General features: G+C 32.3%; 1 protein-coding gene across 4 annotated transcripts in view; it reads right to left on the reverse strand.

Annotated features, from left to right (window-relative positions):
- Window positions 1-2,107: 2,107 nt before the first annotated feature.
- The window catches only part of USP9X (ubiquitin specific peptidase 9 X-linked), a 247,134-nt gene continuing 235,374 nt past the window's right edge, over window positions 2,108-13,867 (reverse strand). For 2 of the 4 annotated variants that reach the window (XM_031959411.1, XM_031959409.1), the window contains exons 39-45: window positions 13,218-13,403; window positions 12,142-12,362; window positions 11,906-11,994; window positions 8,584-8,740; window positions 7,291-7,512; window positions 6,319-6,414; window positions 2,108-3,668 (exon numbers count right to left, since the gene is read on the reverse strand). In XM_031959411.1, coding sequence (XP_031815271.1) covers window positions 3,534-3,668; window positions 6,319-6,414; window positions 7,291-7,512; window positions 8,584-8,740; window positions 11,906-11,994; window positions 12,142-12,362; window positions 13,218-13,403 — 1,106 coding nt within the window. In that variant the 3' untranslated portion in view covers window positions 2,108-3,533. The remainder of the gene's footprint in view (window positions 3,669-6,318; window positions 6,415-7,290; window positions 7,513-8,583; window positions 8,741-11,905; window positions 11,995-12,141; window positions 12,363-13,217; window positions 13,404-13,867) is intronic. The other 2 variants (XM_031959412.1, XM_031959410.1) reach the window with 1 other exon arrangement.

Consider the following 13,867-nt stretch of genomic DNA (forward strand, 5'->3'; position numbering starts at 1 on the left):
CCACTTCCCTCTCTGACACAGATCTCAAATCCTCTTTGACTTGGTAGGAAGTTATGAATTATTATAGCTGAAAAATTCATCGTCACGCAGACAAATGAATCAGGTTTGGCTATTATACATACATATATGTATATATAAAAATCAAACCTTCTAAAAGGGATACCATTCAAGAACCTAGGGTCACTTCTGATGCCATGATGAATCCTCATAGTAATTAAGTTTGTAAAAGTCAAAGGGCTCTTAATTTATAGTCTATTGACCAGTATTAGGACCAAACATTTTACAATACAACTTAATTTTTATAATCAACTGAAAAAGTTGTAACAAAGGAAAAATATATAAAACAGTTTAATAATTCTAGTTGTTGTGCATACATAACTGCCCAAAAACACTTGAGTTGGAAAAATCAATTATGACTGAGATAGAAATCAGTGAAAGCCAAAAACAAAACCAAGAAACACAGTTAAGTTGAATTGCTATGATACTCTTATTTTAGTTTATACCAGCCTCTGTGGAAATCTGGTTTATCAAATATCTTAATAACAGCAGCAATGTAGCTTATCAAGTTGTACACTGAAACACTTGGGTCCAATGGAAATGAAGTCCTAGTTTATAACTCAGCTTCATTAAACTGGAAATGCTGAACAAATGTTACTATGGTAGAGAAATATTTTTGCCATTCAGTACATTGCTTTTTAATCTTTCTAAATTGGAAGACTAGAGATTCCTCAACAAACCTTTTAAATAGAATATATATTCATATGTATGTGTCTATATATGTATATACATGTATGTTACATGTATATACACATATACACACATAAATCTATATATCTCTCAAAAAAATCAGTTGAAGGAAAATTAAATAACCTTTAGGCACTTTGAGGACTTATAATTTAAAATGTGCCATTTATATTAAAAAAAAATTTCAAAAATCACTACACTGCTCTGACAATAACATGCATGTTAAATTTTCCAGTTGTACACTAATGCTTATTTAAAAATCAAATGTAAAAAATACTGTGCACAGACCAAAGAGAGCAATTCTCTCTTAATTCAGTTTTCCTCATTACTGGTAATGACATAGACCTGTGTTCTTCAAAATGGAAGAACACACAAAAAAAAGTTCACAAGCCCTCACCTGAAACAAAGAGGCTTGAAAATTCAACGCAATCTTTAAAGTCAGGATCTCCCATTAGGGAGAAAAATTCACAGCCTTAAAAATGTCACAGGTTTTTCATGTCTAAACAGCCACTACATTTAAAATTAAATTAAACATATTACACATTTTTCCTAAAGAGCAAGAAATACAAAAATCACCTATCAGATGGTGTGTTTAACAATAGTAACTGGTCCAAATAAAGCTGAAGTGTTTTTGCTCATTATCGAGCAAGTTCTTAACTTGAATTAAATCTATCAATTTGAATCTCAAACACTGTGTACAACTTTCAAGTTTGTAAGTTCAGGCTTTAATACTATAATTTAAAAGTAAAAATATAATCTGTTGTTAAAATTTCCTAATACTAAAGAAAACCTAGAAGCATAGACTGATTATATAGATTACTGGAAGATAAGTCCTCCCTCCATTTTTTTTTTCTGAACACCCTCCCTTTTAATCAAAAAAGAATGCAATTATATTTCTGCTTTGTTCAGTTCAAACTATAGTCTGACAGTTTTTTCCTATTAATTGAACTGTAAAAAACACCACCAAGCTTGTGCTCATTAAATATATATGTATATATAAAAACATACAAAAAGTACAAGATTGATCACATTAGGAAACTTTTACAGTGTCAAAGTCCTAATTGTTTCTTTTATCCTTAGTTAAAAGGCCAATTTTTTTCTGTGCACAAAATCTTACTGTGACTGAAATTCCTGAATTCAGTGTCATGCTTTGGCATGCCATGCACAGAATTCAATTTTAATGTGCAGTCCTTCAAAAACAAAAAAACAACAACAACAACAAAAAAAACGCCAAAAAAAACCCAACCCAAAACACACACCACAGGACAAAAAGTTCTTCTTAAATCAAATTCTATTTGTGAATTCAGCAAAATAATTTCTATAAAATAAAACAGCAAAATATTTAAATAGTATAGGGTGGGCTGTATCTGTTTTGCAGGGGTATTTGGTTCTTAGACAAGTTCCAAAAAAAAAAAAAAAATTACACACATTCAAGTTACCAATTCTCTGTTAAATACAGTATTTACTGATGAGTTTCTTGGAATCTTTAAACAAATAGTTTATTCTGGAATCGCGATACCTCAGAATTGTATTTGACTAACCAGTAGTTTCTTTTATAATCAAACCCCGCTTCTAACGTTTAAGATTTCTTTTATAATGGAAAAAGAGCTAAGACAATTCTTGTTTTCAAGTAGAATTGTGAATGAGCAGAAAACCAGCAAGTTAACTTGGTGTAGTGGTACTCCCAAGTACTGTGTGATTTTGACTTCCACTTCACTGGGATCCAGCAAAAGGAAAGTGTTAGAAGATTTATCTATTAAGCTCTAACAAAGAAACAAAACAAGCACACCAAATACAGTCTATTATGCTCCAGGCATCCTGGCATAGCAAATTTTTGCATATTTGTTTTAAATCTCTTAAATTCCTATTACTGAAACCTAAGTGTTCTTTATCCCACCCAGAGATAAACTGTTAAACATTAGATGTGAGGAACTTATGTGCAACTGAAAACCACCTGTTTGTCACATTTCTTCTCCCCCCCCCCCATTTTAATATTTTTATATTCTAGGTGTAAGAAGAAAAGTTCTGAGCAATCCAGCTGTCTCTTTGGGACAACTGCTGTCATTATGGTATTTTTTTCCTCATTGGCTACACTAACTTGGTGTGAAGCCATGCTAAATGTTACAGCATAACTATAGCTTCAAAGTGATTAACCTAATACCAGAATGAAAAAGGCAATGAAAAAGAGATCTAGAAACAATGTTACATCACCAATTTTCCACATCAACCAAATAATTAAAAGGTTACCAGCCATTACGTTGCTCATAGTAAAATCGACTCCAGTGGCAAAGAATTAACATGAAACTATTGGTGTGGCTGACATGTATGGGCTCTTTTTTTTCTTTTCTTTTTTTTTTTTTGTTTTTTTTCTGTAAAGGAGTTGATCCAACTGCCATGAGGCAGGCAACATCAGTTGCAGAGTGCAGCGGATAGATCAAGAAATTTTTTTTTTTCTGTTTTCGTAGATCTGTGAGTTTCAAGACAAAAAAAAAGTTTCTTGCTTAAGAATTAACAGTCAAACATTAATATACTATATACACCTTTGCCATTTACACATTAGCATCAGGCCATTTATTACAAAACACTATACACTTTCCACTGCAGGCGGGTTATATATTGACAGCAATTTTCTGCAGATAAGACAGTGAATAGACTCTCCACTCCATGTTGATTAGGAATAGTTTTTTTTTTTTTCCCTAGTTTTAAATATTAGCCAGACACAGAAAAAGGTTGGACTGTAAGGCCTGGGTGCACAGTCTTGATGGAACCAGTTAGTTATGTGCATTTCACTAATCTTTTGTTTGAGGTGGGGAAACTTCTTCATTGCCTTCATAATTTTCTTGTGCTCGTTGGCCAGTTCTCTGAGGGTTGTTCATGTGATGTGCTGCTGGGCCTGTATATGGCTGTCCATGCACATGGTTATTCTAGAGAAAAAGAGATATGCATATTGAACTTTTACACATTAAAACAAATTTCAAAACATTTAAAATTGTAAACATTTTATGATATCTCAATGAGAATATCTTTCATCTAAGCTCTACAACTCACCTTTTAGGCTTATACTTATGCTTAAAGTAAAAAAGAATGAAACCACAAAGTCATAGTGAATCCAAATACTCAAGTCTACTGAGCTAGTTCATGCAAAAAAAAAAAAAAAAAAAGCCAAGGAAAGTATAATACAACAAAGTTGTAATAAATACTATAAAAAGAAATGATCTACAGTAATGATCATCTTAGCATCATTAAACTATTACTGTAATGTTAGGAAGATAAGAATCGTACGTACGAAGCAGGAAAATGAATTCTTGCTATGAGGAAAAAAATCTTATATGCATAATGGATTGATCTGTGAGTCTGTGATAAAATGTGGCTTTATAATTACAGGAAAGGCCAAAGCATTTAAGACTCTGACATCCCTCATCAATTGCTCTGCTTAGAGCATCAGGAAAGAGTGCAAGATGAAAGAAAACAGGGTTGGATGGGAGAAGAAATTAAGTTAACAGATGAAAGATGTATAAAATGATTTCAAATTAGGGAAAAGAAAAATCCTGATTTCTTTGAAATCCACTAAATTTAGGAAGAGTCAAATTAAAATTCTAATAAAATTAATTAGGCTTAAGAGATTTAATTCACAATATATTTTCAAGTCTCATAGGTATAAAATCATAAACTATCTGCTTACGAGAGATTACAGACCCTAACTTTAAAAACATGAGAATATGATTTTGTTAAAGCAAGCATAGTGAGTAATTTGTTGTACTTATACTATATAAGTTTTAAATGAATTACTCAGAAAATATCAATTATAACAAGCAATGGTTAAGACTGTCAGATAATAAAAGTAATCTCTAATGTGTTCTAACATTGTTTCCCCATTAATCAGTATAATTTGGAAATAATTGATTCACTCATCCAAAAAAGAGGTATTTTAATTGTCTTTTAAAAGGTGAACAGACTATGTAATAAATGAGGAGAAATAAGATGATTGTGGAGCCTGGAGTTTTGGAAGTTTTTGGTGGTTGTTGCTGGTTTTCTTTTTGGCAGGGAGGAGGAGTATAACCAAAATTCAAGCTTATTTACAAATTCTATTCAAGTAGTGATAAAGAAGACACTATAATATGGTACAATATGTACAAAGCATATATGGGGGAGTCGGCTTACCTGAATTCAAGGCTTGCTTGCTTTACTATGAGAATATGTGATTAGAAGTAGTCATTTAATTTAAGTTTCAACTTTGTAATTTGTAAAATGAAGGGATTAGACTAGATGAACTCCCAGGATGCCTTTTAGACCTAAAAGTCTCTGTGGTTCTAGATCCAGGAAAGTGATTTGTATTAGCTTTGGGGAAAGTCAGAATTAGTTAATGGCTATAAGGAGGGGATGAAATCTATTGGTGTTTCCCTTGAGAGACTTGTAGTCAAAGTGCAATAAGAAACAATACTGTCTGTCTGAACTACAGCTTTTAGATCCTTTTGCTCAGTATAGAGATAATTCCAGAATCTGGAAATGAACCGAACCTTTAAAGTATAGATTAAGAAACTTGACAACGTGGAATCCATTTGTTTTCAATTTAAAATTTATATATATATACTCTCTTTTAAGGTCTCATAGATGTGGATATTTTCTATGTAGATTTTTATTTTTTATTGCTCTGATCATAAATTTTATCACTAATTATTGTCTTCCTCAGTACATTTCTGTCAAGCTTCCCAATGTGACACAGTGGACAGATAGCAAGCCTTGAAGCCAGAAAGCCCTGAGTTCAAATATTGCCTCTGATAGACTATCTGTATGAGGCTGAGGCTGGTTACTTAACTTCTCAGCATATCATAGACTAAGACTACAAGGTCCAGAAAAGGCCTGAATGTGAACTTGCATTAGCAGAAAGTTTCTTCAGCAGGGAGATCCATATAGCAATAAAATTACATTTGTTCTCCCTTAATAGATCAGAAGAAATATCTACTATGTTGTTTTTGTTCATCAAATCAAGCTTTACTATGAAATCTTCATTGAAGCTCTTTTATGTCCATGCTTCCATATCAGAATGAGTCCATTTGTTTATTTGACCTTTAAATACATTATAATTCTTACAATCTATCTGAACAAGTAACCTCCAAACGATAATCATGGCTGGATAACTCCTTCATGCACCAAGAACATTTAAATATATTTCATGAAGACCTATGCCCTTTGCTTTTGACAATTCCTTCATCCCTATATTGTTCCTTTTAGCAGTGCAAAATATTTCATTTGCACATCACAAAACAAGGGATATTCTTTGCTCTGAGTAACAGTTACTTCTTTATTATATGTTGACATGAAACAACATACACTTTTATTCACAGCCACTAGGCACAAGACTAACTGGCCAACCTGGAAATCACTGCTGGCTGTGAGCTGAAAAATGTCCCTGTCATTCTCATTCTTCCTCTGCTTCCAAAAGTCACACAAGAAAACCAGTCTCATAACCTTACAGTCACACCGTATATCAACAGAATTAGAACAGATATAGTCATTCTGGAAATGAACACTTGATGGTTTTTGAGAAAAAAGCAAAAGCAAATTCTTATTTACCTGCTGATACTGAGATCCAGGTGAATGGGGATATAATGGGGCATCTTCTGGTGGAGATGATTCATGTTCGTCTGGGGCATCTTGGTCATCTGGTTCCTAGGTGCACACATTTAAAAAAAAGTAGAATTTGATTTTCTAGGCAAATTCAAATTTTTTACTTCATGGTTAAGCTTAATTTTTGACTAGAGTTAGTTCTGTTATAAAATGCTTTGAAAACAGAAATGTGTTCCAACACAATTGATATAGTAGGGAACATTTTGAGCTTAATGTAATTAATCCTTGTTTCCTATTTCCACAAACATTTTTGTCAAGATCATATTTATTGTGATCAAGTATCATATTTATTGTGTATCTTCTGGGGAATAAGAACTTGTGAGTGAAGGAGAAGGGGTGGTCTCCTTCACTCCTTCACCCCTACTCTTTTCTGATATGGCCTCCTGGTGGTACTGAGTTTATTGCTCACCTGTCTGCTCAATTTGCTCAGAGCGGGTCCAGAAGAAGCTCAAGGTCAAACATGAGACCAATTTGTTGTAGTATTTTTACCTTTCTTAATCATTTAAAATGTATAAAAACTGTGACTGATGGTTTTACTGGGTTACCATCTTTTTTTTTTTTTAAATCCATCATTGCTAACATTTTTGAGTTTTGTATTCCTAGCCCCATTTCCTCCATAAGGTCTGTTTTTTTTTTTAATTATTATTATAATTTTTTTTTTTACCTTGATTCTGCATAGCAGAGTGCTTTTTGGTAACATGTATGCTAAGTTACAGTAGAACTACTTAAAGTCTAAAATAGATAATGATTTTTATTTTCTAGGAATTCTAGTAGTTTTTGTGTAAGAAAGGCACATATGAAGTACATTTAAAAACTCAATTTCTCACAAATTTGTTTCATAGTATGACAAAAAATTCTTGATTCTCCCCTCCAACTCCCCCACCCCTCCTTCTATTTGTTGAAAAATGCAATTTTAACCTTTTTTACCTCCTCTGGACAGAGTTCGCAAGCTTTTGCAAGGGTCATCCGAGCACTATGTGATCTCTCCAAAAAGTAACCATTTGATGTTTCATTGCTCTGGACTGGAGGAGACCAGTTGTTGTATGTATACTGAGGATTGCCAGTATATGGTCGCCGCTCAAGTTCATCTCCAAGCCACTCCACTGCCCAGGTCCACTTTCTTTTCAGATCTCCATTACTCTTCAAAATACATCAGACACATATTATGAAAAACAATTCTTTGAAATGAAAATAAAATCTTTTAAATGATATATTACATATTTAAAAGACTATAGGAGCCTTTTTTTCCAATGATTATCTAAATAGTAGCACCATAAGGTTTTAGGAATTTAATCGATTCAGAATTTAAGCTTCATTATAAATGAAGAAAAGTTTGGTATATAAAAAAAAATTAACTGTTAAGTACTAGAAAGCAATCTTTATAAGGGCAAGTAACATTTTTATCAAAACTTTCTTTCTTCCCTAAGTATTTAATAGTTTTATACTTACTTATGTAGAAAATTAGTTAGACTTCATTTTTGACTACTTAAAATCTACTAAAAATAAATGTAATGATTTTTCTACTTCTTTTCATTTTCATCAACCATTTTTTCCACAATGCCAAGGTTGCCTCTATATTTTTATCTCTGATAAAGAGAATGGGTTGAACCGTGACTTCCTAAATTTTCCAAATGCAGATGTTCTTAGAAAAATCAACTTTATTGCTTTAAAATGTATAAGAGAAAAAAAAATGTTTTGACTATTTCAAATGCCTGATTAACTGATTAACATGAGGTATTCTGTGTGTGTGTGTGTGTGTGTGTGTGTGTGTGTGTGTGTGTATGTGTGTGTATATTATTTCGTCCAGACCAACCCTACAAAAAGGGCAAACAAATTAAACACAGCAAGAATGGATTCATTCCCTTCATGACTTTTCTTCAAATGATACATATCATGCCTAATTTTCACCAATCAACTTGTATATATAAGAAAACCAGGAACAGTAAATGAATTGTGTTTCAGTCAACGTCATCTTTCTTTACAATCTTAAGACCATTTTGAAAGTCAGTGGTGAACAACAGAAGCTTCAAATTCAACCTAATCACATAAAGGACTGATTTCTTAGCATTTTTCCAGTTGTGACTGAGTTGATTAAACCAAAAAAACAAACAAACAAAAATACCACAAAAAAAAACACCCCAAACCAAAAAGCCAAACAACATATTCAGAAGCTAGGAGCCACGAATACTGAGAACAGTAGAAAGTTCTCACCTGTAAGATTTGGTAGGCTACAGGACAATTACTAAAGAGAGCTACCATACATTTTATACACTGATAAGCTCTTTTCTGATAATGATTTTTAGAGCGCTGAATTGTATCAAACAGCCCATCCCGATCATCTGGTATTCCTTTAAGTGCATTATGAATTCTGAAAAGAAACAAACAAGAATACAAGTCTCAAACTCATAAAACAAATAAACATATCAATCAAATGCATGAAAAAATTTAAAGAGGTATCCAAATTACTTTGCTGGTGGAATGGAACATACTTACAATGATTTGTTTGCAGAGAGCAGGATAAAGTATCATTCAGAAAAGGAGATGGATTGATCATATAAGTAGAGTTTAAAAGACCAAAAAAAGAGAGACAGTCCAAGAGATGCACTTACCCCTGGCCTAAGTTACTTATTTGACATGTTTTGTTTTTATATTTACCTTCATTTTGGAATGTATGCCTTCCACCTTGACTACCCCAGTGATCTGTCCCTTATGTAAATAAACAAAATAAGCTTCCTTGATGTTCCTCATACATTATACTCCATCTCCTACTCAGAGCATTTTATCGTTTCTCACACCTAGTCCTATTTGTAAATATTTTTCTCTAAGTTGTCTAGAGCTTCTAGAGAGCAGGGAAAAACAGCAAAAATTTTTCAGCAAAATTAACTACTGAAGCTGATAGCACATATAATTTTCGCTTTCCCTCCTAACTTGGCAAAGAAGGGAGGGGATGTACATTCTCATCTTTTCTTCTTCATTAAGCTTAGACATTTATAATTCTACAACCTCCAATTTACTATTTTTTTTTTTTTTAAGCTCTTTACATTCACATTGTTTTGTCATTGATGCATCTAAAGAACTGTAAAAAGACCTAAAGAAGTTCTCCAGCACTTGATGTAAAAAATGCAGGGAGAATTTATGCGATGACATGGAAGAGATCCAACATAAATAAAATAGGATGACATGATCATGGACATGTGATCTGCACTGCTGTAGAGAGGACTGACATTGATGTCAGACCAAAACGAGCATACAAAGATATTAAATTAATAAATTAAAGCTGGTTTTTATCACGTCTCTACTAAATCCTAACTACACTTTTTTTTATTTTCTTGACTTTGACCTGCACATCTCAATTTATCCTGCCCTATATTATGCTATATGTAGCACAAATAACATTTTCACCAAACCATTCTCTGGTATTTAAGAACTTGTGCTCCACTGTGCAAAATGTAATCTGTATTAGAACATCTTGCCTTTTTCATATGACTAATATTCTTACTTCAACTTAATACCTTAATTTCAAAAACAAATCTTTTTTTTTTCCCCTCTGACATGGCATAAATTTGTTCATAACATCCCTACCACTACATTGACACTGTACTTATTAAACATGTGTTCACATGCACTTATGGTATAAATATATGTACATCACCTAAATTGAACTATAGGGGTTGTTATTTCTTTTAGTAGTATCCAAAAGCACAGTGTTAAGATTTTATATTCAGGTGTTCAAAAGTAGGTTGCCAAATAAATCCATGTCAATAAACCAGATAGGTTCTACTTAGTTTTAAAATTAGAAGATAATTAGGTTTATATATACTGATCCATCAGCAGAATGAACAAAGGTGCAAAAGAATGCACTTCTGCATTCAAACCAAAACCATGGCCTATCTGTCAATGATTAACTTTTCAGTTCAGTTCAACATTCTACCAAAGGAGTATATTTTGTTTAGAATTCTTAATTTCTTTTACAGCAACAATGTATTTTATTTATGCTATCATCACATTCTAATAATATGACCTTTTTGAAATTATAAGGCTCATAAACATAAATGTCTTGAATTCAGGCAAGCACATATTTATCACTGTCACTGAAAAGATAGCATACATTTTCTTATTTTAGTCATTAAAAATAATTTGTCAAAGAAAGTAAATATAATCTGGAAGTGTACTTACATACTTAACAATCTTATTATAAATACATACATGGCTAAGAGTTTTAATACAGTAAGAAAAATATTCCAAGTATCAGTAGCTTGTAAGAATATAAAAGCATTTAGTAAATAGCTTACCATTGGGTGCTTTGTTGATATTCTTTGTGATATTTACTATAAAAATTTTAATACAATTTTGCCCCTGATTATGCACATAATCACCAGGCACTTATTAGCATAATTTTTAAAATGGCTAATACTTAATATCAATGGATGACTTTCAAAACATTGATAATAAAATAAAATCTTTCAACATTTAATTTTCTAAAAATCTTATTTTGAGTGATCCTGTTATATTTGTTTCCAATTATATCTCTCCCTTTATTTTACCCCTAAAGCCCACTCCTTTAAACAAAGACTTTTTTTTTTTTTTAAAAAAAGAAAGAGAAGTAGTGTAACCAAAGTAACCAACACTTGGTCTAACTCTGACAGAACATGCAGTGTTTTCACATGCATAGGCTCCCATCCTTATAATGAAGGAGGCATTTTCTAACTTTTCACCAGAGCCAAGTCTGTTCATTATAATTATGTAGTGTTCATCTGTCTTATTTTTCTGCATTTAATTTTCAGAAGGACTAATCAAATTTGATAAAAAAGTGAAGTTTTCTTTAAAAACTTCAGCTTTTTCTGTTGGATTATCAAGAGGCTAATCCTATTATACTCAAAACTATCTTCTAAAATAAATTAAATATTATACAATATCATAAAATATCACAATAAATATATTATTAATGGATTCATATTTTGCAACATAGTAGATTCCTATGAAAAGAAAATGGAACATGGAAGAATTGGGAAAATTCTTCAGTGTGCTACATGATTGATTGTAGGATTCTTTATAAATACCTCTCAGAATCCTAAATTTTACTGCAAATGCCAATTTCAGATTGACACCTGTTCAGTATCAACTCAAAATTTTTAAGTCCATGAAGAAGAATTTAGAAATTTATGATCAAGAGAAATACTTTGTATACTCCACTATAACAACTTACAGAACCAAACAACTAGTTATTCATATACCAAGGTGATATTTTTTAAGGTAATTTATTATGTGGGTAATGAAATGACTAAATTCAAGACTGATATAATGTAACACTGACAAAATTTCATGGTATTCTTAATGTATCTTGATGCCTTTTCTGATTCTTCACTATCCCTGTTCCCTAGATTCTTATCATTAAACATTTTTAACATTCGAGAAAAAATTTTAAGGCAAAAATTGGAAATTTGTTCACTAACAGAAAATTATTTGGGTCATGCCTTTTTTGAAAACTGGAGTTTTATTACTATCAATGGCAGAGAGAAAGATAAGAACAAACCTGTGTGTCTGCCAGGAATCCTCAATTAATAAGATTTGTAAAAGGAGATCCAAATAAGGTCGGAGTTCATAGGTATATGAATAGGCAACCTTAAAACAAAATAAGACGATGTGATTTTTTCAGCTTAACAAACAGTATAATCAATTAGATGATACATGTGTATGTGTGTGTGTGCGTGCGTGCATGTGTATGTGTGTGTGTGTAAATGTATATATAAAAGTTTTATTTTCTTTAACCTGCCAAAGTAGTTCACTGAGGACTGTAGAAGAGAACTGAGGATTCTCCCAACAGCAAAAACGAAGCAATTTGATGGTTTCTTCTGAGTTACTGCAGTCTTCAATAATTTTCTTCACATAACTTGTTCTCACAAACAAAATATCTGCCACATTCTGCTGAAGTGCCATTATAGGTTGAGATAAATTAGGATCACCATAGGGGTTGGAAAGAGGGGGATTACCTAGAATAGAGTTGTTAACGGATGAAAAACTGACCATTTTCTTCATGGTGACAGAACAACAAAGCTATCAATAAACTTAAGCCACTTCAGGAAAAAAAAAAAAAAAAAAGCAGAACTTAAATCACTATCTCAGTGCTTATCCCTAATGTAGGAAAGGCAATATTTATTAAAATTGTTGAGTTGATATGGCTCCTTTCTAAGGATATGAATAATTATTTTTGGCTGTACCTTGGAAACTAGAACACAGTTAAGGTGGGACACAAGTTAAAAGATTTGCTTGGTGAGACTGCCAGGATTATGGAAAAGTAACATCACTCATTATTCAGATCAACCAAAACCAATATTTATAAAATGTATTTCATGTATTTAAATTTATTTTATTTAGTAATAATCTAAGTGCCAACCTGAAGCATTGTTGATAAATAAAATTATTTCAGTTCAATTCCTAAACCAACCACCTGGTAATCAAACTGTCAACTTCAGAAAAATGAAGAGCTCTTTTCAATCCTTTTAAAAGTTTCAAATCTAAGAAAAAGCAAAGCAAAACAAAACAACCTACAAATATACCAAAGTATGCTTTCTGACCCTACTTTTTGAACATAATCTACAATAGTAGAGGGTCTCCAAGCCATTTTTATTGAGATATATCTACTGACTACTTTTGTGTGATGATAATTCATGAAATTGTCTGTTGAGGTACCAAATAGTCTCAATCTGAATTTGTGGTGGGAATAGTCACAATAAAGAAATCACAAGTCTTTTGAAGCATTTACTTACTGAATGGTTACTAAGGAAACTAGCACTACTATAATAATTAAAGTATTTAAAATGATGTTTAAGAATGTTGCAATTTACCATTGATTGAAGACTGCATCCGGGATGATACATTGCAACAGCGGATCAGCTGTGACACTACAGTATATAATTTGCCTAGCTCGGCATACTGATATTTGATGGGCGGACCTGGTCCTTCATCCAGAGCAACAAGCATAAATGTGGCAGGCACATTCAGTTTCAAAAGCTGTGTTTTTTCTGCCATACCTATAGAATAAGAAGAAAACACATAAAAGATGAATTGAGAGAATCAGGAGGGATAAACTTGAGTATAAGAAAAATAGTTACTTAAAAGGACTTGGCTGTAATTTTTATGATCTAGGTCAATTTCTTTATTGTTGTTTAGTCGTTTCAATCATATCCATCTCTTCACAACCTCACCTGGGGTTTTTGTGGCAAAACTATTCGAGTGGTTTGCCATTGCCTTCTCTGGATAAGAAAACTGAGGCAAACAGGGTTAAGTAGTTTTCCTAGGGTCCCATAGCTAGTAAGTTTCTGAGGCCAGATTTGAACTCAGGAACATGAGCCTTCCTGACTCTATACTTGGTACTTTATTTTACTGCAAAACCTAGATGCCCAGGTCCATTCCTTAGCCTCTTCAAACATACTAAGTTATTCCTCTAAAGAAGATATCACCTTAGTGGATACCCAATAGAAATCCTGTGAGGTAA

This window comes from Sarcophilus harrisii, chromosome 3 (genome assembly GCF_902635505.1).
Source record: "Sarcophilus harrisii chromosome 3, mSarHar1.11, whole genome shotgun sequence".
Lineage (NCBI taxonomy): Eukaryota > Metazoa > Chordata > Mammalia > Dasyuromorphia > Dasyuridae > Sarcophilus > Sarcophilus harrisii.